General features: G+C 45.0%; 1 protein-coding gene across 4 annotated transcripts in view; it reads left to right on the top strand.

Moving 5' to 3' along the window:
- The window catches only part of IKBKB (inhibitor of nuclear factor kappa B kinase subunit beta), a 52,686-nt gene extending 24,835 nt beyond the window's left edge, over nt 1-27,851 (top strand). Inside the window, exons 6-22 of one of the 4 annotated variants that reach the window (XM_070408471.1) lie at nt 1,857-1,945; nt 2,994-3,083; nt 5,527-5,651; nt 9,951-10,058; nt 11,285-11,414; nt 11,765-11,959; nt 12,627-12,741; nt 14,505-14,628; nt 15,175-15,326; nt 15,490-15,551; nt 16,601-16,722; nt 17,886-17,935; nt 18,046-18,145; nt 18,353-18,500; nt 21,564-21,691; nt 25,105-25,195; nt 26,625-27,851. In XM_070408471.1, the coding sequence (XP_070264572.1) occupies nt 1,857-1,945; nt 2,994-3,083; nt 5,527-5,651; nt 9,951-10,058; nt 11,285-11,414; nt 11,765-11,959; nt 12,627-12,741; nt 14,505-14,628; nt 15,175-15,326; nt 15,490-15,551; nt 16,601-16,722; nt 17,886-17,935; nt 18,046-18,145; nt 18,353-18,500; nt 21,564-21,691; nt 25,105-25,195; nt 26,625-26,690 (1,895 nt within the window). In that variant the 3' untranslated portion in view covers nt 26,691-27,851. The remainder of the gene's footprint in view (nt 1-1,856; nt 1,946-2,993; nt 3,084-5,526; nt 5,652-9,950; nt 10,059-11,284; nt 11,415-11,764; nt 11,960-12,626; nt 12,742-14,504; nt 14,629-15,174; nt 15,327-15,489; nt 15,552-16,600; nt 16,723-17,885; nt 17,936-18,045; nt 18,146-18,352; nt 18,501-21,563; nt 21,692-25,104; nt 25,196-26,624) is intronic. The other 3 variants (XM_070408472.1, XM_070408473.1, XM_070408474.1) reach the window with 3 other exon arrangements.
- The last annotated feature ends 4 nt before the right edge of the window (nt 27,852-27,855 follow it).

Here is a 27,855-nt window from a genome sequence, read left to right on the forward strand (position 1 = left end):
ATGCAGTGTCTGTCCTAGGAATTCTTTTCTAGAATTGAAACATGAGAAATGAACTTTTAGGCTTTGATGCCTGTGCTGTGGTTTTCAATTTTTATACGTGTGTATTATCACTATTGCTACATGTTTGGATTTTTAAATAAACTTGCAAATGCAAAAGTATTTTTCTTAACCTCAAATTCTTGTTTTCCACCTGATTTAAATCAAATGAGGTTCTCTTGGCTTCAGACAATTTTGATTCATTCTGTCGTGCTCCTCGGGTACTGTTTGTAAAATGTAGCACAGTCAGGCTGCACCAAGCTTTTTAAGGACTGATTCTGCCTACCAACGTTTTGACCCTTTCACTCAGCCCAAGAAGCTATATATAACAATACCTTAAATTTCTTTAATTTCCAACTTTTAGTTGACAAAAATATCTGAGAATAAATGACTGCCCTAAAATGAGGGTTAACGTTTGTTATGTACAGTTGCTTAAGCATAGAAGTAGACAGCTATTAATAGTAACCAGTAGAGTGAGTGACCAGCCTGCCCTCTGCCCTCGCTGAGGACCTGGTGACAGTTCTCAGTCAGCAGGGCGTAGAGAATGGGGCTTTCGGTCTGTTCCGAGCTCCCCTCCTCATGAGGAGCTGCTTGGGGCATCTCACCTGCTCATGCCCTGCTATTTGCACTGAGTTCACATCTAGCCTCAGAGGCCTTATCTTAGTCTGAGCATGTGTGCTTGTTCTAAAAAGAGTGAGTCTCAACTTTCATATCTTCTGCTTTTAAACACATCAACCCACACTTTTTTATATTACTAGAGGCCCGGTGCATGGATTCATGCACTGGTGGGGTCCCTCAGCCTGACCTGTGCCCTCTCGCAATCCGGGACCCCTCGGGGATGTTGGACTGCCGGTTTCAGTTCGATCCCCGCAGGCCAGGCTGCCTGAGGGATTGGGCCGAAACCGGCAGTCCGACATCCACTGAGGGATGTAGTAGTGCATGAAGTGGCATGATGCCAGGGAGGAGCCAAGCTCGGTAGCACTGCCGTGGAGGCGAGAGAGGCTCCCGCTGCAGCAGCTGCACTTGTCAGCCATGAGCCCTGTGTCTGGTGCTCATTGGTCAGCTGAGCGGCGCTCCTGCTGTGGGAGCGCACTGACCACCAGGGGGCAGCCCCTGTGTTGAGCATCTGCCCCTTGGTGGTCATTGCGTGTCATAGCGACAGGTTGACCAGTCGTTTGGTCACATAGGCATATATATATATACCCTGACACTCCTGTCAAATACCCAAACAGGCCCTGTGTGAACCCATCAATAAACATTTTGAGTTATTGCACATCAGCGCTCCCTGCCAGCCACTAGTTCAGTTTCAACAGTAGCACCATCCCTGTGTGCAAGGTTGTGTTTGTGCAATTATTACAGGGTGTTATTGTACTTTGCTTTGATTCTTTAATAAAACTTAGTAAAACAAAAATGAAAGTGTGATAAGCATAAGTCTTTAAAAGTTAACACAATAGAGAACAAGATGAAATAGAATTTTTTTAGGCATTGAAAGTAGCAAGTCTTTCATTTCATTTGGACAATCAGTGGATCTAAGCCAATTTAGAGTGTAGTTGGTGACCTCAAGGATTTGAAGCTACGAGTTCTTTGCGTGAAAAAGTCAGATTCTTGTGGTGGTCCCAGTTCTGCTCACATAGCCAGGTCCCCTTCCCTTGACCTGAGGGGCATCTGCCTAGGCCCCATCCCTCCACCGTTTCTGTGATTGGGAGTCAGACTGTGGGTCAGGCGCACACAATATTCATTTCTCACAGCACAGGCGATTTTGAAATGTAAAGCGTTTTTGTAGGCTTAATGAAAACTCCCTTCCCTTTCCGCCCTCTCAGCCTCTGCGCTTAGATACCTGCATGAAAACAGAATCATCCATCGGGACCTAAAGCCAGAAAACATCGTCCTGCAGCAAGGAGAGCAAAGAGTGAGTGACCCTCCTGGGCTTGGAAAGTCCCAGGGAAGCGGCTCTGGTGGATGAGGAACAAGCTCTGCGTGTTTATATTTGTGTTTCCTTGAGTTTACATTTGCTTTGATTCTCTGGGACTGCGTTTTGATTTGAAACAAAATTCAGCAAAGAGTTCTGGCTTGCAGGTTGAGGCAAGTTTGAATGGATTGCATTGTTAATGGCCCAACTGGCAGGAATCTGATAAGGAAAATAATGTTTTTTCCCACCTCCAGCCCCCACCTTTGGGACTAGCACTTCTTGGAAATAGACTTTTGTTTCCATTTGTTTGAGAGCATCCACTTTTGATGCTCATATGGGAACCGGCTCTAAGTTGACCCTGGGTGGGGCTGAGAAGAGGCATTTGGAGCTGGCACCTGCCCAGGGAGCCTGGTCCAGTCTGCAGTTTCCCCAGAACTCTTGGTGGCCTCATCAGTGGCGCTCCTGTGTGTGTGGTGGCGACCTCCCCACGGGGCTCTGCGCTGTGCTTTTTCATGGCCCTGTTTGTTTAGCTGGGGCTGAGGAGCAGGGGCTCAGCTGAGAGGAATGTAGTAACTCAATTGTGGGCCACTTAACTTCTCTCATACAGCTTCCGCCAGCATTCTAGGCTGACCCGTGATATCACAGCGCTTACCTTTGTTTCAGGTCATACTCATATTTGTCATTGGTTCTAAGAATTGAGAACGAAAGGTATTTACTTCTGAGAAGAGACCGGCCTTATCTTTCACATCATAAAGTCCAGGATTAGCAATGTTGAGGGCTGGTGCATGGTCTTTTAATGTTGACTTTCCTCTGATGATTGGTCACAGACCCAGGGAGAAAGTATGCCTTTTTCCAGCATTTTTATAGCATAAGTGTGTTTCCTTTTGCCCTCAATCTACCATGATGAAGGCATTCTCCTGTGTATTTGGTGGTTCATAGGAGCTTAAGCTCTAATACCACCTGGAAATTCAGATATATCCCCCGTTCTGCCAGCAAATAATCAGATTCTCATAATCCTCAGATTTCTCCTCTTCCCTTTTTTTTTCAGTTAATACACAAAATTATTGACCTAGGATATGCCAAGGAACTCGACCAGGGCAGTCTCTGTACTTCCTTTGTGGGGACCCTGCAGTACCTGGTAAGAAATGGGGTTATATGTTTGCTGATCAGTTTCTCTCCGATGGCCACACTTGTGGGGCTCCTCTCTATCCTCGCCTCCTAGCATCTCAGTCTTGCCAGCTCCTTGGATGTCTCCTAGGTGCATAGGGATTGTTGTATGAGGTCAGAGCCATCATCTATCTGGTCAAGTCAGCACTTCTGCCAGCAGAGGCCCTGTGGAAGGATGTGGCCATCTTCTCTGTTGTCAGAAGGGCTGCTGATGCGCCCTCACACAGATCCAATAACCCCTGTCCATTGGTAGTTTGTCTGAAAATAAAGAATTCTTATTTTGTCTGAAAATAAGAATTTAAATTAGATTCATACTGGTCTATAGACACTACAGTTTCCATGAGGTGTCTCAGGGGCCATTGAGGAAGATCTGAGCTCTGAGTTCCTACCCTTTCTTATTTGGTCTGGATATTGTGGTTTTGTTTGAGTCATTTATTTTTTTATTATTATTATTTTTTTAAAGTATATTTTATTGATTTTTCACAGAGAGGAAGAGAGAGGGATAGAGAGTTAGAAACATCGATGAGAGAGAAACATCGATCAGCTGCCTCTTGCACACTCCCCACTGGGTATGTGCCCGCAACCAAGGTACATACCCTTGACCGGAATCGAACCCGGGACCCTTCAGTCCGCAGGCCGACGCTCTATCCACTGAGCCAAACCGGTCAGGCTGAGTCATTTATTCATTCAAGAAATAGTGATCGAGTTTAGGCTCTGTGCCAGGCACTGTACTAGGAGCCAGCAATGCAATGGGAAAGAAGACAAGCACTTCTCTGGCCTTTAGTAGCTAGCTTAGAGTTTAGCAAGAAAGTAGGCATTACCCTGAGACTTACACCAATAGCTAAGAAATTGCAGTTGTGGTAAGTGCTGCAAAGGAAAAATGATAAGAATATATATTAGGGAGACCTAACTTAGTCTGGGCCCTGAAGGATGAATTGGTGAAAAGGGAAGGAGAGGAAATCCCTCCAGGGATAGTACATTGGCAGATCAGAAAGTGTGACAGGGATCTAGAGAAGAAGGGAGAGAGTACCTGGAATTGAAATTGGAGAGAGAGGTAGAGGACAGACAATTCAGGGACTTGTTAGCTGGTTTAAGATTTTAGACTTTCTCCTAAAACATTTGGAGAGACATCAAAGGATTTTAAGTTGGAGAGAGAGAGAGATCAGGTTCACCTTTTGAAAAGATCGCTCTTGATAGGATGGGAACAATGAATTTCACTGAACAAGAGTAAAATCTTGAGCAAGTAGTAAGGAGGACATTGTGATAGGCAGTTCAGAGCTGATGGCAGCGGTGAGGATGTAGAAAATGATGTAAGCAGTGCTTAGCAAGAGACGTGGCAAGACTTGGTGATCGATTGCTTGTGGAGTCTAACAACCGGCAAAATGTTGATTGGATAAAGGAGCCTGCAGTTTAAAAAACAAAAACAATAAAAGATTGAATGCCGCTGGATTGGATGAGCTTAAATATCCTATCTAGTTCTTAAGTTAAAAGAAGAAGAGAAATTCTAAGTCTTTCTGAGTGCATTTATACTTTCTGCTTATCCCACTAACTAGGGTGTGGGCTCCATCAGCTTATCCTCTGCTGTGGAAGAGAGGTTGCAGAGGGGGGGGCTATGGTTAAGGCACCTATGTCCATATAATGAAATTATGTAGGTCCTGCGAAGTGTCCTCGGAATCCTAATTGACTTAGCAGCATTCTGGGGGAAGGGGAGGACCCCCGTGCTCTGACCAGGATTCTCAGTGAAATCGTTCACTTGCAGGAGCCAAAACTGTCCATACGAGACACAGAGATTGACCTGCCCATCCCCCAATTTTTCCCTGTGGTTTGGACTCCTTGGTCCATCCATAAGTGTCACACATTCAGCCAGACCACACAGTCCTGCCTCCATGCCTTTGCTTGTGATGGTCCTTTTTGGAATGTCTCCTCTCGGACACTCATGTATGGGCCTTCTTCCAGGCCTGGGCCTGGTCCCACCTGTGCTTCAAAGCTTTCCTTGGTCACCCCAGCTCTCTCCACGTGGGCAGCAGTCATGTATCCGGCTTTTTTTTTGCTGATTGTAAATATTCCATTTTCATTGTACACACGTCATAAAACACATCAGTTGAGGAGACGTGGCCAGCATTTAATGTGTGTACTGTGCATTTGGTATATACAGCTCAGTATCATTTTCCTTTGTTGTGTGTAGTCTATTTTCCCATTTGCCCAAGAGAAAGATATATGAGGTACCCTTTTTTAGTCAGTGAGGTTCAAAAAAATCCTAGATGCCACCACCTAAACACGGTCACCTCCTCACTCTGGAGTGGGCATGCCAGTACCTCCTGGATGGAGCCAGGAAAAGTGTGGGGCGTGACCGGAAGGGCTGGTTGCCCCCTCCTGCAGGGGCTCAGGTGTGTTTCCGCCATGCGCTGTTGCAGGCCCCGGAACTGCTGGAGCAGCAGAAGTACACGGTGACTGTCGACTACTGGAGCTTTGGTACCTTGGCTTTCGAGTGCATCACGGGCTTCCGGCCTTTTCTCCCCAACTGGCAGCCTGTGCAGTGGTGAGTGAGAGACCACGGCCCTGGGGACGAGGGTGGGTGGGGTGGGGGTGGGGGGACCGGGAGAGTCTCCTGAAGGAAGGAGTATGTCCCTTTGTCTTTGTCGCATCGCTTCACCTGTTCCCATCTCATTGGGTGCTCCCAGGCTAGGCCTGAGCCATCTGTGATCTGTTTCCAGAAAGCAAGTCCTGTTGGGACCCAGCATATAGGCAGTACGAGCTCCAAAGACCTAGAAAAGTAGAGCAGTTGTCAAGTGTGAGCATCATTAAATATAATACTATACAAATGGCCTTTGTCCCGTGTTCAGTAGCAACAAGTCAAGACATTCACAGGCTGTTGTGTAAATGTGTACACTTACCCTGTCAACAAAGCAAGGATATGCGTGCAAGACAAATGAGAAATATTTACATGAAAATTTATTGTTGACAATTTTTACTAAACCTGAATGAACATTTTTGTTTTAAAAGTATAAGAAAGTGGCTTAAAATATGAACCAAATAAGTTACAAAGAAAGATTTTCTAGTAAAAAAACCAAAGGGTACAATTAAGTTTTTAAATGTCCTTTAACTTTTTTTGATTATAAAAATGTGTTATCATTATATATGTTAATCATTACTGAAATGCCTAATTTAAAAATTAACATTCCTTCCCCAGATGGTTTAGCTCAGTGGATAGAGCGTCTGCCTGGGGAAGGGTCCTGGGTTCGATTCCAGTCAAGGGCATATGCCCAGGTTGCAGGCTCGATCCCCAGTAAGGGATGTGCAGGAGGCAGCCGATCAGTGATTCTTTCTCATCACTGATGTTTTTATCTCTCCCTCTCCCTTCTTCTCTGAAATCAATAACAATATATTTTTAAAAAATAAATAAAAATCAACATTCCCCTAAATTAGTTAGGTTTCTTTCAGAATTGTTCCTTGAGAGCCACACACTAATTTAAACTACTGTGGCTCAAATTTTTTGTTTGTTTTCAGTTTTTAGTTTTTTGAAGTAGTAATGTTTCATGGTTCAAACTTCAGACTTCAAACTTCAAAAAGTGTAAAAGAGTATACAATGCAAGTTACGTCAGACTGGTCTCCCAGCCTGATTTCCTTCCCCACAGGCACCCGGTAGCATTGGTTTTTGGTATGTTTCCACGGATGTTTCATACACATACAAGCAAATTTGGCTTGTTTTTGTTTGTTTGTTTATTAATGTGTTTCTCCCTCCTTTTCACCTCATGGTAGCGTAATAGGAACTCTGTCTTGTATGTGCTCCGAAAGCAGTTTCACAGGGTGAAATTTCTGTCACCCACCTCGAAAACAACCACGATGAACATTTTTGTGTGTCTACAGGCTCTTCGGTGTGTGTGTTATACTTAAAAAACCCACACCACACAAATAAGTTACATAGTCCCATAGAACCTGCTTTTCAAACTTAGTACTGAAAATGCTTTATGTTTTTCCATGTTATTTGTAATGTCTGTCTGGTGTGCTACCGCGTGGCCATTCTACAGCTTATTTAGCTTATCCCCATTACTGGAAGCATGGGTGGTTTATAATTTTTACTTCTGAAAATAACACCAAGATAACATCCTTGTAGGGAAATTCTTGTGTATTCACAATTAGTTTTCCTCAGGACAAATTTCTAGAAATGGAAGCAACAGATCAAAGATTATACATGTTTTAAAAGTTTTTGATGTGTAGCAACAAAATACTCAATAGAAAAGTTATATAAATACTGTCTCTACCAGGAACATACAAAGCTATCCCGTTCACCACACCCTTGCCAACACTGGCTGTTGTCATTTTTCTACCTTTCTGGAAGTAGTAAAAACAATGAACTTTTTCCAAAACAGGTATTTTTTTTTTTTTATCATGAAAACACTTATTTATGAGAATAAGATGTAGCCTTTGAAATCTGTTTCAGAGCCTTTGTGTGTGATGGCAGTCCAGTCAAGCCTTATACACCAGATGTTGGAAATGCAAAGATGCATGAGGTGAAGGCCCTGCTCTTGAGGAGTCCTGTGAAATGACAAAATATGCCCTCCTGTGGTGGCTTATTTTAAAACAAGTAATGCTTGTTGGTTTGCACAGGTTCTGAATATTGAGGAATTATCTATTAATTAACTTATAGTTACAATTTATTCTGTAACCATTATGAAAAAAATTTTAAGTATCTGTACAGCTGTAGTGTCCCTAACTAACCAAAGAATGACTGCATTTCTTCAGTTCAAATGTTGACCTTTTCTAGTATTTATAACAAAATCAGATAAAATCCATTAGGAATGGAAGAACAAGTGCTCTTTGAAAATATATTCCTAATGGCTCATCATCTTCCTAGTAAGTCTGTTGTCTGCAGAATCAGATTCCTAGAACTTCCCTCATTGGTGCTGGAAGGCCAGGTGACCACTTTCTAATGGATTTCTCAGCCCAGTAAGAAGCTGTGCAGTGGACTAGTATGTGAGAAGCGCCTATATCATCTGCTTTATAAAGCCGCAAACAACTCTTAAAATTTGACTCCCTCATTTCAGATGGCAGGTAGATGGTAATTTCAGGACAAATGTAATTTCAGCTTTATTATTTGATTATAAAGCTACTTTGCAACACATTTAGGACCTAAGCAATAAGCATTTTATTTACTATGTCCTTCTATTTTTATAATTTCCCATTGACAGACTAGTATTCTATTAGAGCAGTGGTTCTCAACCTTCCTAATGCTGCAACCCTTTAATATAGTTCCTCATGTTGAGGTGACCCCCAATTTCATTGTTACAAATTGAACATAAGTAAAGCATAGTGATTAATCACAAAAACAATATGTAATTATATATGTGTTTTCCGATGGTCTTAGGCGACCCCTGTGAAAGGGTCGTTCAACCCCCAAAGGGGTCGCGACCCACAGGTTGAGAACCGCTGTATTAGAGGCTCATCCCACTTGAATGTAATGAAGAGTCTTGGTGCACCTGACTTACACAGTCAGTTTCAGCCAGAGCTGTAAGCCACCAGCCTCGGCCATCTGCCAGCTCTTCGAGGTTTCCCATGAGCCAGTTCACCCTTTACTAATGAGCAGTGTTCACGGGAATACTTTGTATTTAAATTTCCTAGGTGTTTTTGGAAAGGAAAGACTCAGACATTCAGAAGACCACCAGACTTTGGATTTGAGTTCCCAGTTCTGCCATTCTGTAGTTGTATGACCTTGGGCAAATCACCTGATCTTTATTTCCTTACCACTGAATGGGAGTCTAAAAACAGTGTCTGCCACATGCAAAGGAAGTGCGTGTTCAGTGTCAAAGTACTTGCTTAGCTATGAAGCATTATTCAAATTATTACCCTTGTCACCAAGAAGATTTGAACTGGTTGGACTTTAATTTTTTTCCTTTAGTTTTTAAATATATTTTTACTGATTTTAGAGAGGAAAGGAGAGGGAGAGAGAGATAGAAACATCAATGATAAGAGAGAATCATTGATCGGCTGCCTCCTGCACGCCCCCAACTGGGAATCGAGCCCACAACCCGGGCATGTGCCCTTGATCGGAATCAAACCCGAGACCCTTCAGTCCATAGGCCAATGCTCTATCCACTGAGCCAAACCAGCTAGGGCTAATTTTTTTTTCCCTTTAAATTCTATTTCATGTGCACCGATAAGTTCTTTAAATTGGGAAATGTAAAAGTTCATTTACCCTTAGAAATAATATTTAGCCATATACATTTAGAGCAGTGGTTCTCAACCTTCTGGTCCTTTAAATCCAGTTCCTCATGTTATGACCCAACCATAAAATTATTTTCATTGCTACTTCATAACTCTAATGTTGCTACTGGTTATGAATCGTAATGTAAATATCTGATATGCAGGACAGTCTTAGATGGCCCTTGTGAAAGGGTCATTCGACCGCCAAAGGGGCTGCGACCCACAGGTTGAGAACCCTGATTTAGAGGGAAGTGCATGTGTTGTGCATATTTCCTGTAAATGTGATATGTGCATAGTCATGGTTTGGGAGTCCCAGTTTTATCCTCCATCAAAACATGGGAGTTTTGAATTAGAGAAAATGATAAGGACGGGCCAAGGATGAAATGAGTCAGCAGCTCCATCTGCAGACCTCTGGGCACAGGAGGGTTAATGACTCTACTCATTCAGACAGTACCATCATTCTTACTAGTGAAGGCTCACAGGAGCCTTCCTACCAGGATACACATGCACTGACCATTACCTGAAGTGACCTGGGAGGTATCCTGCACAGTTGTAAAGTGACATGTTACAAGTGTCCAGTGGCTCTTGACCAGGAAGTGAGTTAAGGGCTGTAAGTAACAAGAATGCACGCTTGCAGGCATTCCAAAGTCCGGCAGAAGAGTGAGATGGACATCGTCGTTTTTGAAGACTTGAATGGAGCGGTGAAGTTTTCGAGCTCTTTACCCTACCCCAATAATCTTAACAGGTAAGGTACAGTGGCATTTTTCTTCAACACATTTTTTCCACTCTTTGAAATAGATGTCTGAGGTGACAGCTGATAGCTTTTAAATGGGTTATCAGGATATCGACCTATGATAAAAACTGGACATAATCCATCTCAATCTTAAACTTAGATGGATTCCCAGCCCTAGCCCCATCTAGAAATCTTCTTTTCTGAATTCACATAGCAATTTATATGTACCTTTGATTACGATTAGTAACTTCAACCTTGTGTTACATTTGGTTTTGCATTAAGTTGATCTCCTACTCACCTGTAAGCCTTTTAAGGGTTGGGAATATTTCTCCTTGCATTGCTTATGTAACCGAGTACTGTGTAATAGCCAACAAATAAACATTTATAGTTTGAACAGCATTGCAATCTGGTCTTAGAGTCAGAATATGAGCAGTTAAACAGTAATATCAGAATTGGGGAATGGTACAAAAGAAAGCCAGAAGGCAGTCACATTATCCATGAATAGCATGGATAACAATTACCATGAGTATATAGAGGATGGGAGATGTATTGAGTGGATGAGAGCTATGTGGAATGACGTTGGCTGAGCTAGAACTTGGTGGAAGGATCTGGAAAGATGTGCAGGACATGGATAGATAAAGAGGAAGGAAGTTCAAAGGGGAAAAATTGGGGGGAGCAAAGGCACGTTTAGGGAATCAGTCAATAGCAGTACTGGCTTCATGAAGGGCTTTCGTGGGGGTGGCGAGAGGTCAGCTGAGACCTTACAGGAGGCAGGTTGGACGGTCTTAGGTGACCCCTAAGTGCCAAGGGGAGAAGTGACCTTTGTTATATGGACCTTTGACGAGGTGATTAACCACATAACTCCAGCAGCAGGGGTTCCAGGTTGAGTGTGGGGATCACCCGGAGGTCAGGCACGCCTGTAAGTGCATTTACAAAGCTTAGATCATTTCACAGAGCCAGTTGGACATCAGCCTATTGACCCATCTGCTGAGAAATCCCTAATTTTGAGGGTTTTTTTTTTAACAGACCAGGAGAGGGGATAAGCACCTGAATAATTAAGTTGGTTGGAAATGTTTACTTTTTCTCTCAGATTAATTCATTTTAAGTGATTATTTTATTGGCTGCCATCCGTGTGTGTAACGGTGAAATGGATGTGTGTACTTTTTAATCCCACGTGAAGGCCCCCCGAAATTTGCATTAGAGGCGTCCCTCCTACATTGTGCTCCTCTTCTTCTCAGCATCCTGTTGCAGCGACTGGAGAAGTGGCTGCAGCTGATGCTGATGTGGCACCCCCGGCAAAGGGGCACTGACCCCACGTACGGGTCCAACGGCTGCTTCAAGGCCCTGGATGACATCTTAAACTTAAAGGTGAGTGTGGAGGCAACAGCTCAGATCCCCATGGGACACAGCAGTTGTTATGAGAAAGAAATACTCATTAAAAACCAGGTCATGGGCCGCCTGACCATTGGGGAAATTTAGGCTGCTGTGAAAAAATCTCTCTACATAAATAAGAGGATAGAACCCGTGCTGACTGACCTAGGTCATAAAGTTGTAGCTATGGACAAACACAAATATTACAGACTAGAGTATATGTACCAGGGCCCTCAAGCTAGGCCCTTGCTTTGTGTGGCTGGGAAGTGTTGGGAGTAGCAAAGGATCCAGAGATGGGCATCTCTGTAAAGTTGGGATTTTTCAATAACATCTGGGTTGTGTTGCAGCTGGTTCATATCTTGAACATGGTCACAGGCACCATTCACACCTATCCAGTGTCAGAAGACGAGAGTCTGCAGAGCTTAAAGGCCAGAATTCGGCAGGACACAGGAATCCCTGAGGAGGACCAGGAGCTGCTGCAAGAAGCAGGTCTGGCGTTGCTCTCCGACAAGCCTGCCACTCAGTGTATTTCAGACGGGAAGGTGAGCCCTGGGCTTCTTGCAGCATGCCCTGTTTTACCCTGACATTGCCTGCAAGGAAAATAATCATGCATTCAGATTTTAGCTCTACTTAGTCAGTTCTGCTCATCACACAGATACCTGCCTGTTTTTTAAAAGTTGGAATGAGAGATCCCCTGTGTGTCCTAATAGGAGACACCAATCACTTCACACCTGTCTTGTTACTTCCAGGCCACTTAAGAGTGCCTTTATTTTGCCTTTGTTGTCAACGTGATGCTTCATTTTTCCAAGTCAACCAAAACTATTGATGATGCGCCTCTTGTGTACAGAACTGTGCTGACAACCACAGCAATGCAAGACGTGGTCCCTACCCCCACTAATCTGATGAAGTTAACATATCAGAAACAATCATTGGAGAGAAAAGGGAGATAGCAAATGTCTAAATTGCACTTAAAAGACAATCACAGAATAAAAGGGAATGTAATAAATTGCAAATTAGATGTACGTTGGGATAAGTAAGTGTAAAAGGAACAGGAAAAGGAAGTAGAGGCCAGTTGGCTGCTTAGTACTTGCTGGCTGAAGACGATGCTGTTGGTGAACAGTGGGAAACACTCTGAAATATCTTCATTATTACGTGGATAAAGGCGGGGTTGGATTCAGGAGATCTCATTTTGTTCTTGTCCTTTCGCAGCTCAACGAGGGCCACACATTGGACATGGATCTCGTTTTTCTCTTTGACAACAGTAAAGTCACCTATGAAACTCAGATCTCCCCACGGCCCCAACCTGAAAGTGTCAGCTGTATCCGTAAGAACGTCATTGTGGTTATTTGTTGTTGTTTTCAGTAATCACTTATAATGCTTGGGACAAGGCAGGAGGGAGAGACATGGGCCAGCAGAGGGGTCCACACCGAGATCAGCTTACCCTATCCTCGGGGCAGCCTTCTTTACTAGGGACACGTGAGGAGTAGCCCAGCCAAAATAGAGTAAAGGGAGTCTTCAGTTAATGTCAGCCTCTAGGTAGAATTTGAAACGGACAGAGAACACTGCCTGCAAGCCACTGACCTGCAGGTGGCCATTTTATTTATTTTTGAGTTTATTTATATTTTAATAATGAATACATCCACATATGCCAAAAAAATCAAAAGGTGCAAGAACATATAGAGTGGAAAATAAGCCATCCTCTCTCCCCAGTACCTCAGCCTCTTCCAGAGAAACTGCTACTATCAAATTCTTGAGTATACCTTCCAGGGGTATTCTACCTAAGTATATGTATATATATATATGATTATATACTAGTATTTCTTCATTTCCCCCTGAAACAAATGGTAGCATACACTATGTACTGTTCTCTACCTGCCTTTTTCACTTAACAATACATTTTGGAAAATATTTTTCCTCTTTTGCTGCCTATCTTTTAAATGCCTGTGTAGTAGTATTCCATTGTACGAATGTTAGACATTTCAAAAATGTTTTTTAATCCTAAACTGAGGATGTTTTTATTTTTTTTAAAAAAAATACGTTTTTCTCGATTTTAGAGGAAGGGAGAGAGAAAAAGAGATAGAAACATCAATGATGAGAGAGAATCATTGATCGGTTGTCTCTTGCATGTTCCCTCCTGGGGATCAAGCCCACAACCCAGGGATATGTCCTGACTGGGAATCGAACCGTGACCTCCGGGTTCATGGGTCGATGCTTAACAATGGAGCCACACCATTGAGGCCAAGGATGTTTGTTTATTTTTTAATTGATTTTATTTTTTATTGTTGTTTTGGGGTAATTTTTTAAAAATTTATCTTTGTTGTTGAAAGTATTACAGATGTCCCCCCTTTTTCCCCATTGACCCCCTCTACCCTGCCCCTGCACTGCCTGCCCTCCCTCCCCCAGCCTTCACCACACTATTATCTATGTCCATGGTTTTTTATTGATTTGAGAGACAGTGAGGGAGAAAGGGAGAGAGAAACATTGATGTGAGAGAGAAATATTGATCAGTTGCCTCCTGTATGCACCCTGATGGGGAATCAAACTTGCAACCTTTTGGTGTATGGGACGCTTCAACATACTGAGCCACCCAGCCAGGCCGAAGGACATTTTAATGTACCTCCCAGTCCTGTGTACACACACACACACACACACACACACACACAGAATAAGCAGATCAAGTGTTCAAAGGCTTAGAGATCTCCAGGCTTATTGCTTAGTCATCTTCCAGGACTGACTGCTGGTTGAAGCTGCATTTTTAGAAAGCTTCATATGACCTTAAATATTGTGAGCATGGAAGTTTCTATTGAAATTATATGAGCCTGTGTACGTATGACTATCTCCACATGATTCACAAAGTCTTTCTTCAAATCAAATCTAAAGCTGTTTATTGACTAGTGCATGCTTGTTCTGTAATGGGGTACAAGGATGTATGAGACAGTAACCAGGCATAGCACCCCAAAAAGTCCTGTAATAACATAGTAGTTATGTAACTTTTTAAAATGTAAAAGTGCCAGTGATGTTGCAAGGCAGGATGTGGTTAATGGTAGGGGAGTAATTCTCTGACAATTGCATATGACTCTGTTCCAGTTCAAGAGCCCAAGAGGAACCTGCCTTTCTTCCAGCTGCGGAAAGTGTGGGGCCAGGTCTGGCACAGCATCCAAACCCTGAAGGAGGACTGTAACCGGCTGCAGCAGGGACAGCGAGCTGCCATGTACTGTGCCAGGCGGTTTTGGATTTGACGGACTTAAAATTGCTTGGTGGCTTTTGCCACAGGGAGGTGGCGGAGGCAGGGGCCCAGAAGCAGCTGTTAGGGAGACACTGGTTTGGGTGGGCAGGACGCGGTCAGCTGGAGTGGATGGAGGAAGACCCTTTTAGACGTGACAGGGTGAGGTTGGCACATGGAACAGGAGCATAAATGGAGGGTTGGGCTGGCTGAACTGGGGGCAGAATTTGGAACATGGAGGAGCTCATTGCAATTTGATTGTCATACCGGGGCCTGCCTGCCTTTCCCCCCCCAGGTTATGACTAGTTTGGATTATTGGTCCTTTGTGTAGTACTCTGTCCAATTCCAATTTTGGTGCAGGACCTCATGCATTGCTGAGGACGAGGAAATTGTCTTGATGGTGATGAGTGGCTGCTCTTATAATAATTATAGCAGGGATCTGCCTGGGCATTTGAGGCAGTTTTGTTATTGTACAGGAAATGGTATTTGGATCCCAGAGATGCCTGAAGGCTCTGTTTCTTGTGGTCCCTACAGGATGAACCTCCTCCGGAATAACAGCTGCCTGTCCAAGATGAAGAACTCCATGGCCTCCATGTCTCAGCAGCTCAAGGCCAAGTTGGATTTCTTTAAGACCAGCATCCAGATTGACCTGGAGAAGTATAGTGAGCAAACTGAGTTTGGGATCAGTGAGTGTACTCTTTGCAATGAGTTTGGAGAGACCATTTCATTCTTGTTTTCTCTTCCTGAGGTTTCTTTTATCCTTTTATAACCGAGTTGCTTGTTTCTGTTTTGGTTTTGTGGTGTCTGCATTTTGTTTTTCATTTTTTCCCCTACATTTTTTTTTTCCAGCATCAGATAAACTGCTGCTGGCCTGGAGGGAAATGGAACAGGCTGTGGAGCTCTGTGGGCGGGTAGGAGACTCATTTTAGGTTTATATCCTTACTGAGGCTTTTCTCTACCATTTTCCACTTTCTCGTCAAACACTAGGCCGATCTTGTACGTGAGAACTCAAGTTTTCCTCGCCATGCTCTTTAACTTTAACTAGAACTTGCTGGAAAGAAGCTGGGAGAGTAGCCACTAAAGGGGGCCCCACTGTGGCAGGTCTAGGAGCTGCACAGATGGATAGAGCTGGTCCAAATTTGAATAAGGAGCAAAGTGTGATATGTCCTTGGGGGGAAGCCTAGACATCTTCCTATTAGAAAGGGCCTTGGATGAATGAATAATCAACACTCCGTCTAGTCAAAGGTTTTTGCCTCGTTTTATTGGGTCATTAAATCCATAGGAAAGAAAAGATCTAGACAGAGGGTCTTAGGACAGTGTAGATCAAATGCCACTGAAGATGTTAATTGGGAAGGCGGGGGAAGTATTACTTAGTGACCCTCACACAAATTGAAGACCTTGGCCTCTGAGCCTTTTTCTTGGGCTTTTCCACCATTTTCCCCTGTGACCTTGGGCAAGGACCTTCACCTCTGTGTTTTTTAATGTTTGTGTCTGTAAATCAATCCTGAATGAATGCATAAAGGTGAATATATATAGATAATACATTATTTAACCATAGAGATAGGCACTCATATACATAATCTGTGAAATAAAGGAACCCAGGCCCCCCGCATGGGATGGCATTGGATGGACAAATTAAGAGAAGAGAAAGCAGGAGGGGCGCTATGCATTGGGCATCTTCTGTATGCCAGGCACCATGCCGGATACTTCTCTGACCCCTAAAACAGCCCTATTAGAAGCTTGTTTTATGGTGGAGGAAACTAGAGATCAAGGGTTAAGTAACTTGCCCAAAGGTCACACAGAAAGTGGTAGACCCGAGATCCAAAGCCAGCTCATTCTGACTCCAAAGTCCATATTCCTTCTAGCGAGTCAGTTGAGAGTCTACAATCAGTTTGAAGGGTTTCCCCCCAAAATCTTGCGTCTCAGAATACGCTTATTATGTCAGTTGACATTAGCACAGCTTTTTCATCAGGAGAATGAAGTAAAACATCTGGTGGAACGGATGATGGCACTGCAGACGGACATCGTGGACTTGCAGAGGAGCCCAATGGGTCGGAAGCAGGGGGGGACGCTGGACGACCTGTGAGTACCAACTGGGCGGGGATCACACAATGTCCCTAACACATGCATGTGCCCCGACTGGAGTTTCTGTATGTGTGTTGGGAACACGTGTGGTTATTATGGAGGCTGGTGAGACTGTTCTCCCGTAGAGCATGCACCCCCCGGCCCCCAGTGAATCCCCTCGGCAAGCTCCAGAGAGGAGCAAGGACAGATCACCATCCTTCTGAGCCTTCGTTTTCTGTTTAGTGGCCAGAAAAGTTGTCTCACCGCCCAAAGTTGTGAGGATTGGTTCAGCTCATGCCTAGAGCAGTAGTTTGTAAACTATAAAGGCTATACTGCAAGGAGCCTTTGTCATGGTATCAGGCGTCACTGTTCGTCAAGCTCACCCTGTCCCAGGTGTAGCTTGAAAAGCAGAAACTGGCGCAGAGGCGGAGAAGCCTGGAAACTCTTAGAAGTTCAGACCTGGAAACCGCTCATTTGAGTCTTTATCAGGACTTTGGCCTTGGCTCCAAGAGAGGACGAGGCACCAAGTAGAGCAGTCCTGCCTGCAGGAAGCTCACACAGCCCCCAGGTTGCAGATGGGAGGGAGGCAGGCAGGCACATCAGCCTCTCACAAGCTATCGCATTTGGGCTCAGCGGTGTCCTCTGATGCTTTTACTAGGATTCCCAGGACCAGGAGCCAGAACATCAGAAATCTGATTATTTGTACCCTATATTTCCTTGAATTATTTAAACTTTTATTCTCTTCTAGTTTTCAAATGAAAATCACCTCTGAAAATATCAGCCTGTCTCACTGTGTTAAGTGGAAAAGGGGACAGGAGTTTGTGTCCACCCTGGTCTTGCGTTTTCAAAAGGAAGCCATGCTGTCCAGGCTCGGATCCAGGGATGGCACCTGGAACCACTATTGCGGAAGCCAGAAATTCCAAGGGACAAAGTGGAGACTCCTTTCCTTAGGATCCTCTCTAATTAAACCTTGGAGATATTTGACAGTGAGGATGATCATGCCCTTAGTATAGACATCACCTATAATATCACCAGGAATAATTGTTTTCTCCAGTCAAGACATATTACCAGCCTTACTTCTAGAAATCAGTGATTCTACTGGCAGGAATCAGCTTATTAATGCTTAAGATGTTCTAACGTGGCCTCAAATCTAGACAAAGCTTCTTCTTTGTATATTTCAGAGAAGAGGAAGCGAGGGAGCTTTACAGGAGACTCAGGGAAAAGCCTAGAGGTAAGTGGGGTTTTATGCCTGTCTTGGGTTCCTTGGCATCTCAGGTGTGAGACATTGGTCCTCTCTGCCAGCCACCTGTAGGAACTGTGCAATTCCTCTCCTCTTTCCAGACCAGCGAACTGAGGGTGACAGCCAGGAAATGGTGCGACTGCTACTTCAGGCAATCCAAGCCTTTGAGAAGAAAGTGCGTGTGATTTATACACAGCTCAGGTATAAGCCCCGACTTTCCTACTCGAGGTGGCATGTGAAGAAGCAGCAAGGCTGTGTGAGGCCATTTCTTCACTCCATTCTGATGCACTTGTCCACGTGAAGAAAGTATCTGCAGCTGCTGACTGGATTCGTAATCACCTGGGATTATGTTCTCCCACTTCCTCCAACCCAAATGCCACTGGACTTTGTCTTGTTTATTCTTTACAGTAAAACTGTGGTTTGCAAGCAGAAGGCTCTGGAATTGTTGCCCAAGGTGGAAGAAGTGGTGAGTTTAATGAACGAGGACGAGAAGACTGTTGTTCGGCTTCAGGAAAAGCGACAGAAGGAGCTCTGGAATCTCCTGAAGATCGCTTGTGTGAGTGAGCCCCTGTAGCCTGGTCTGCAGCCCTCAGTCTGCCATCTCTCTGGGCCTTTCGCCCTCTGTGCAGCTGTACTGCCCTACAAGGGAGACCATAGGCCACCGACAAACCACTCAGCTGCTGCCGCTCCGTTTTCACCTCTTCGCAACTTAGAGGAGCAGGAGTGGCAGAGTTAGGGCCTAGGCCCATTGTTTTTATTTATGCATGTATGCATTTCCTGTGGCTACTATAATAAACTAGAGGCCCGGTGCATGAAAAGTCATGCACTGGAGGGGGCGACCCTCAGCCCGGCCTGCCCCCTCTCACAGTCCAGGATCCCTCAGGGGCGGAAGGCAACCCGGCGATCAGGGGAAGGCGATGCCCCAATCACACCTCTGCTGCTGCCACTGGTGGCAGCGCAAGCCTTGGCTGGCCCTGGTTACCTGTGCCTTGGGCCAGCCCTGGACGGCTGGGTGGCTGAGGGCAGATCCGGCTGCAACGTGCGCCTGCTGGCTTCCAGCTGGACTGAACGGACTGTGGGACTCTGGCGGGGCTGAGGGGACTGGGCGCCACCATCTTGGGGCTGTGGGCACCACCATCTTTGTGACAGTGTGATGGTCAATTTGCATATTCCCTCTTTATTAGATAGGATTACCACAAAACATTCTGTCAGAAGTCTGAAATCAAGGTGCTGGCAGGGCTAGGCTCCCTCTGTAGGCTCTAGGGGAGAACCCTTCCTGCCTCTTCCAGCTAATCGTGGCTCCAGGTGTTCCTTGGCTATAATAAGGGGACAGTGATGTTCCTTGGCACATCACTCCAATCTCTGCCTCTGTCTTCTGGATGTCTCTTATAAAAACACTTGTCATTGAATTCCAGTCCCACGTGAATAGTCCAGGATGATCTCATTTCAGAATCCTTAACTACACCTGCAAAGACCTTCTTTCCAAATAAGGGCACATTCCTAGGTTCCTGGAGTTAGGAATGGACAGATCTTTCGGGGGTCTTCCATTTAGTCCTCTGCAGTGCACGGCAGCATGGTGTGGTGGATCCTCACCTATGTCTGCTGCTTCTATTGTAACTCATACTTTCTGTGACCACCACCTGTCATAATGTAGCTGTGACTCCACTGAATGCTGCTCAGAGAGAAAACATAACATGAAAAAGAGAGCTCAGGACAAAGAAGTGAAAAGAGACAGGTAAAAGCCATGAAGCCACAGCTGGTGGGAAGGCTGCATAAAGGCGAAAGAGGCTGAAAAGAGAGCCATGTAGTCATTGCTAGCCTTTAAGAGCAAAGAGGAGAATGGGAATTCTTAAGGTGGAAAGTGGGATAACAAGGATGGTGTTTTTAAGATCATGACAACTGGAGCATATTGTAGGCCAAGTAGAAGTAGACAGTGTTCCGGGGATTCACAGTATCAAAGTAATAGACAATTTAGTCTCCAGTCTTGAGTACAACAGAGAGGTCAGAATCATGAGCGTGGCCTTGGGAAGTGAGGAGGAAAAGAAAAGGGGAGAGATGACGAGGCAGACAAGATTTAAGGGGGAGAGGGAAGTTGAGGTATTCACAGGCAATGGCCCGATCTGCCATCTGCATCCATTCAACATCGAGTGCTGACTATATGCCCAGCGGGGTGCTGAATACTAGAGCTATGGGAGGAAAAATAAGCATGGCCCCTGGCCCGAGCTCATAATCTGGTGAGGGGCACAGACAGGGAAATGAATGAGAACAATTTAGGTGAGAAAGTGACGTACAGCAGCTATAGTAGGCACAAGCTATAGCACAAATGCAGAGGAGGAATGCCAGCTTCAGTCTTAGAGGTGAGGGAACCACAGAATTTCACCTGAAGAATGAGTAGGAGGTAGGTAGGTGTCTAGGTGGAGAAGAGGACACTCCAGGACAAAGACGATGCTCTGTCAAAGGCCTGGAGCAAGGAGGAATAGCAGGTTGGTGTGGGGTGGGGGAAGGGTATCGCTGGGGATGGCATTGGATGCAAGGCAAGGGCTAGCTCAGACAGGCCACACCTTATTTTGAAGAAAGAAAGGAAACATTGCAGTATTTGTTTTTTCCTTTCATACTGAAGAACGTTAAGTATGGAAATGGGATTAGGATTTTAGAAACTCACTCTGATGGCAGCTGGAGAACAGATTTGAGACTTTCACAGACCTCACCATTGAGCGCGAGTGGCCACTCCATGGGGGCAGAATTGAGTACTTGCTGTGGTTCACAGGACAGGATGGTAGAAAAGTCAGGAGCCCAAAAGCACAATAGTGATCTCCTTCCTTACTTGTGGACCCAGGCAGAAGAAAAGGAGGTAGATGGGTCTCTCCAAGGGTGATAGTCGCCAGGGAAGGCACAGCCGAAGGGCAAAGAGCAGGGCAAACTAGGGTTCTTGAATGGTTGGGTGAGGCTGGACCTTGATGTTCAGCTGGAAGGGAGAATGAGGAGCCAGTCTGTGCAGCTGAAAGGGATGGAAACAGTGCAGGCTGCCGTGAGGGCGAGGAGAGGGGTGAATGAGCAGTAGGTGAAGCCAGCAGATGAGAGTGTGGTGGGGATTCGGGGAGGAAGAGGTGGATTGAGGTGCTGAGAAGGTGGACCGTAGGTCATGTGTGGGCTGCAGGTTTGAGGAGGTGCAAGTAGCTGGAGCAGGAGCCGTTGATGGAGCATCTTGGCTTTGAAGGGGAGTGGCTGCCACAGCCTTGGAGTCAGCCTATCCCGGTTTTCTTCTCAGCTGTCCCACAGATGGTGTGATTCACAGAAAGTCCCTGACAACTTTAACACCTCACTTTTAATCTCATAAGAGTTCATTAAGCAATCAAACTTAATGAAATAAAGCTTACAAACATAGGCACTCAAATCTCTGTATTTAGAATCTTTTATCAAAATACAGAAACATTTTCTAAATTAAAATGCAAACTACCAGCTGTTGTCACGGATACAGGGGTTGACCGATATGCTCTAGGAATAGCATGTGTCTTGTGGCCAATTGTTTCATGAGAAGATACCATGGTGTGAATGCAAAAGTTGAACTATCCCTTTGCTCCAAAATTCTGTTGACTTTCATTTTGGTTTTGTCCTTTAGAGCAAGGTCCGTGGTCCTGTTAGTGGAAGCCCAGATAGCATGAATGCTTCTCGCCTTAGTCACTCTGGTCAGCTGATGTCTCAGCCTCTCACTGCCCACGACAGCTTACCTGAGTTAGTCAACAAAAGGTACGTCATAGTTAACAGTGCCAAGTGTAATATTCAAGGGCACATCAGGAGGTCATGGGGTGGAAATGGATGTTGACCACTGATAGGCCATTTCATCTATCTGATACTTTTGTGCGTGTTTTTCTTTGTGTTTGCTATATATGGTAGGTGCTGCAGGGACAAATGCCTCAGAGTCCCTTGGGAGTCTGAATATGGTGGTCACTAAAATTTCCTTGTCTGAGGGTTGAATTACTAATTGTTCAATGAGGACATTGAAAGTGCTGGTCAGTCACATGCTGTTATGTAGTCCATCAGTCATTGTCTGGTCTTCAAAACCAGATTCCCTAGAGGGAGGGCCCGATTCAATCCACCTGAGTCATCTTGCCTCCTCCCTCTCACCCCACCACCGCTTTGAGTTACCAAGTTACCAGTTTCCTCCCATCACCTCTCATCACCTCCCATTCATCCCTTCCTCTCCCCTCCTGTCACCTGGACCCCTGCCACAGAGGGGTGAACTGAGCAATTCAGCCCTTTCTGGCAGGGCTTTCCGCCTCCCTAGAGCAGGGGTGGGGAATGTCCGGCCCATGGGCCATATGAAATCATTTGCCCTGGCATGACATTAGGGGTGAGTTAATTAAATGTTTGACCAAATATAGCAGGCTAATTTTTAAGTTGATAATTTTTTATGGCCCATGAATGATGTTATAAGTATCCAAATGGCCTTTGGCAGAAAAAGGTTCCCCACCCCTGACCTAGAGGCTCCATTCTGAGACTTTTCAGGCATTTATGGCCACCTCAGAGCGGCTTTCTAGGCGGATCCACTGTTCCCGCACAAACTCGTTGCGCTAGCTCAGTGGTCCTTAAAGTCTGGTCCAGACTAGCAGCATCAGCAGCATCTTGTTAGAAATGCAGATTCTGAATCAGAAAACTCAGGGGTGGAGCTCATGCACACTCAGGTTCGAGAGCTTCTCTGGAATGGTCCTCCATTCTGGAGGGCACGTCTGCTTCCCACCTCCTCCAAAGCCCTGGCCACACAAGCACATGGGGATTGCTCAATTCTTCGAGTGTTTTTGTGTATGATTCAGTCCCACCCCTGTTAACTCAGCATGTTCTATGTGCCAGGCCCTAGGCAAAGAGGCATGTTTTATTTAGAAAATAGATTAATGATTGCCTAGGGCAGGTGGGGAGGGGGAATGGGAAGTGGTTGATCATGGGCACAAGATTGCTTTTTGGGTGATGAAAATGTCCCAGGACGAGATTATTGTGATGGGTGTACAATTCTGTAAATGCGCTGAAACTGTCAAGTTGTAGACTTTAACGGGGTGAACATTATGGTATGCCAATTTATCTCAATAAAGCTGTTTTTAAAAGTCCTGTTCTAGTACTTGGGGGAGTTCATAGCCTATACTGTTTTGGTACTTAATCCTATGTGGCCTTGGGTTCTTAATTCTCCTCCCAACCTACTGTGAGTCCCTTGAAGATAGTAAAACTGGGTCTTGTGCCTCCTACATTGTCCACTAGAGCTGGCCCCAAGCCTTTCACCTAGTAACTAGGTCAGGGGTGGGCAAACTTTTTGACTTGAGGGCCACAATGGGTTCTTAAACTGGACCGGAGGGCCGGAACAAAAGCATGGATGGAGTGTTTGTGTGAACTAATATAAATTCAAAGTAAACATCATTACATAAAAGGGTACGGTCTTTTTTTTTTTTTAGTTTTATTCATTTCAAACAGGCCGGATCCGGCCCGCGGGCTGTAGTTTGCCCACGGCTGAACTAGGTCCTAGTTAGTAGCCTTGTAGATGAAGCTAAGCAAAAGAGGTGCCCTGTGTTCCTTCCATCAGCCATACTTTACAAGGTGGGAGGACACTGCCTTCTTGGATTTGTCATATTCCTTCCAGTGAAATGCTCAGAGATCTGGAAGAGTCATCCTGGGCACACAGGTTGCCGATTGTTTCTCCACATCATAGAGCTGAGGTTAGAAAAGGGCAGATGGGTTCCCCCTATGTCGCCATGGCCCAATATTGATAGGACATGTGCATCGTTATAGAAAAGAGAGAGCACAGATTAAATGAAATCAGTTCCCAGACCTGCTTTTTCTTGGAGCTCAAGGAACTGTGGAAACCTGGTGAAATTGCTTGGTTCATATATATTTTTTCCATTTCAAAAATTGGAAAACAGGTGATGTGGGAATTATCTTTAGATTTTGGCAATTGGAAAGAATCTATCTATCCTATATAACAAAAGCCTAATATACTAAGTGTCCGACCGTTCATTTGACCGTTCGTGCACTGATCACCAAGGGGCAGATGCTCCGACCGGTAGGTTAGCCTGCTGCTGGGGTCTGGCTGATGGGGACTGGGTGAGATGGGCCGGACACGCCCTGGAACCCTCCCGTGGTCCCTCCCTGGCTCTAATCGTGCACCGGTGGGGTCCCTCGGCCTGGCCTATGCCCTTTCGCAATCTGGGACCCCTCGGGGGATGTTGGAGAGCCGGTTTCGGCCCAGTCCCCACAGGCCAGGCCAAGGGACCCCACCAGTACACGAATCCATGCACTGGGCCTTTAGTATATATAAAAGCCTAAGCGACCGTTCGACCATTTGACCGGTAGCTATGATGCTCACTGACCACCAGGGGGCAGACACTCAATGCAGGAGCTGCCCCCTGGTGGTCAGTGCACTCCCGCAGCGGGAGCATCGCTCAGCTTTCCAACGGGCGCCAGACGCTGAGCTCATGGCTTGCGAGCGCAGCTGCAGCAGTGCAAGCCTCTCCTGCGGACACTCCCCCTGTGTGCCCCTCCCCTATCTGGACCAGGACTGGGATCAGGACCAGCATCAGGACAGACTGGGTGTGAGCCTGCGGCCGCTTCTTGATCATGGGTGTGCTGGTATCGCCCTAGGACGGGGTGCGCTGAGACCACAGTGGAGCGGCAGGTGCAGCGGGGCCAAGATGAGTGGGAGTGGTGCGGCACCTGGCCCAGGCTCGGGCTCCTCCCCAGCCGCCTGCTGCTTCGCGCACTACTACATCCCTTGGGGAATGTAGCACTGCCAGTTTTGGCCGATCCCCGTAGGCCAGGCCAAGGGACCCCACCAATACACAAATCCATGTACTGGGCCTCCAGTTTAATATATTTAGCTATCTAGTTAAGTCTGAGAGAGTTCTTTTTTTACTTTTAACTTCTTTATTAAGCCGAGATCTGTTTCCTTTTTCACAGTGACAGGTGCTTATGGCTAGATTTGGGCTTCCAAAAAGTGCTTAACTAGATGAATGTGATCACTAATCAATGACATGGTGTTTTAAGATACTCAGAACCAAAATAATTCTATTAAATTTTAAAAACCTTGTCAAAAGCTCTTTAGCATATTTTTACATAATAATAGTATTATCTCTGAAAAAAATATTACTGACACTTTCTAATAACTCGATCCTTTTCTCTAGTGAAGAACTGGTGGCCGAAGCACACAATCTCTGCACCCAGCTAGAAAGTGCAATGCAAGACACCATGAAAGAACAGGACCAGAGTTTACGGGTAATAATGGCCTATCCCATGTCCTTGCTACAGCAGACAAGAAAAAGAAAACAGAAAGGCAATCCAGTGGTTCCTCAATCGCAGTATACACTTGTGATTTTCTAGTACATTGACCCTTAAACAACATAGGGATTAGGAATGCCAACTCTCTGCACAGTTGAAAAATCTACATATAACTTTTGACTCCCCCAAAACTTAACTACGAATAGCCTACTGTTCACCTGAAGCCTTACTGATAACATAAACAGTTGATTAACACGTATTTTGTATATGTATTACTTACTATATTTTTACAATAAAGTAAGTTAGAGAAAAGAAAATGTTACTAAGAATATCATAAAGATAAGATACATTTACTGCATTTATTGGAAAAAATTTGTGTATGAGTGGACCTGCGTAGTTTAAACCATGTTATTCAAGGGTTAACTGTACATATTTATTGTTATTCATCATTATAATAATGCTAACAGTTATTGAATGGGAACAGTATTTTATGTGCATTGTCTCATTTAATCCTTATAATACTTGATCTTTATGAAGAAGGTAACATTATCTTGAGAAGGCCCCCCCCGCCCCCTCCCGCACCTCCGTCAACTTTTGTCCCATTGCCGAACGTTTGTGTGTTGTGGGTGTTGTGCTGAACTTCAGGGATAAAGCAAGAACCTGTCATGGCCCCACTTCTCAGGGACTCAGAGCTTAGCAGTAGCTAGCACTAGTTATAGGGCAGGTAACCTAAAGAAAAACTAGTCAAGATATTAAGACAAAACTAACATTGCTTCAAGGATCCTAAATCATTCCCTCAGATCTTTAAATGCCCTTTTCCTGCCAGTACAATCACCTACTAGCCTCCCTCTAAAGTCTTAGTTTTCAGAATAATCAGAGGGGACACCATTAATTGTAATGATCTGGTATTTATTTAAGTGTTCTCTGGTTTAGGGGCTTTCTCTATCTGTTGTTGCTACTGTTCCTCCTCCTGAGACTGTATATTTAATCCTTTCACTGCTAATTTGCATTTCTGCCAGAGGAAAAGGAAGTCTTATTAGAGCATTTCATTTGGTGAGGTTGGAAATCAATAGCTGAGATTTGCTCTGCTCCTAGATTGTGCTGTACTCAGCCAGTATACTCCTATGCTCCTATGCTACACTCCTAGGGCCTTTGCATGTGCTTTTGCTCCACCTACCCACAGTGGGCATAAATAAGCACTGTGAGTACAAGTAATTCTAAAATTGCTTTTCTACTGTCCATAGTCCAGGAATCTCAGGGACTCCTAGCCAGTCCAAAGAAAAGATTCTGTATGGTTTTGAATATGTTTCTTTAGCTCATGGGTACCCTGCAATAACTATTATTAAAGTTCCTTCTAAACTGTGCTGGTTGCCTCCTGGAAAAACAACAACTGAGATGTATTTTTAACCTGCCTGTTGACTTTCAGTCTCTAGACTGGAGCTGGATACAGACGGAGGAAGAAGAGCAGAGTAGCTGGGAGCAGGCCTCCTGACTGTGTGGGTGGCCTTGACCACCCGATGGGGCTGCCTGGCCTGAGGCTCTCCCACAGGTATGTGCCCTGCTATACTGATGTCCCAGCGGTCTTCAGCACCCAGATGGAGATCTTCTTACTTCCCCAACCGGTGTGGCATTGACCGTGGACCAAGGGTGTGGCACTGCCAGCAGCTCGTCAGGACACTGGAAGTCCTCCATCACAGAGGCCCAGCAAGCATGGATGCCAGGCAGGAGCATTAGGGAGACTAAACCACAGAGGCTCCCTCCTCTGCTCCGAAAAAAGTGTTCAAATACTGTTGCACCACAGACCACTGGACAAATGTCTAACATGAGTATTTCAGGGCAAAGTACGAACAGCCCTTGATGCCAGCCTATCCTCTCCTGACCCCTCCTGATCTTCAGAGGCCCTGACCCACATGTCCTCACAGTCAATGTTTCATTGGATTTGGTTTCTCTTGAACAGACTCTTAAGTCATGGACTTGGCCTGGTCCCATCCTCTCTCTTCCTCTTTTCATTTCACTGCTGCTAAAACCGTCTTTTTACCTACACTGTGGTGGTTATCCTCCCTTCGGCTCCCACGTCTCCAGTCCTTTAAGCCACTAGAGCCAGGATGGAAGAGAAACTCCCTTCCTTTGGGTCCCAAAGATTACTTGGGAGTGAGTTGTCATGGAGAAGGAGAGAAGAAAAGGTTACTTGTTAACCACTGGCCTGCTGAACACAATACTCGGACACATCTGTGTGTGGTGGAGGTGGGACAGGGAGTTCCTGCCTCATATCATCTAGCAGTATTATTAAATTGATTTATTTAAAAAAAATCATTTCTAGATCTTGTGAAATGATTCAACACCTAAACTGGGTTCCACAATCCTCTGGTTAGAACTTATGAATTCGAAATCAACTCAGTGGAATAGTACCTGGAATAGTAGCACTGCCTCTTTGACATTTCATAAAATTTCACCTTTATATAAAACCAGGAAAGAAAATGAGTTCAGATGATCACAAAAATGAGTTTGGTTGGAGAAGAAAGTTAGAATAAAAGAGTTTCACTAAGTGGCTTTCATGGGAATAGTACAGAAGGGTTTCATAGTCAAGTTTAGTTTTGGAAGTGCTTCATGCTTTGCCTCTGGGATCCACATTGTATACTGGTATATTAAAGTAAGCA

The sequence above is a fragment of the Myotis yumanensis genome, unplaced genomic scaffold (genome assembly GCF_028538775.1).
Source record: "Myotis yumanensis isolate MYYU_CA2020_CCGP unplaced genomic scaffold, mMyoYum1.0.hap1 SCAF_3, whole genome shotgun sequence".
Lineage (NCBI taxonomy): Eukaryota > Metazoa > Chordata > Mammalia > Chiroptera > Vespertilionidae > Myotis > Myotis yumanensis.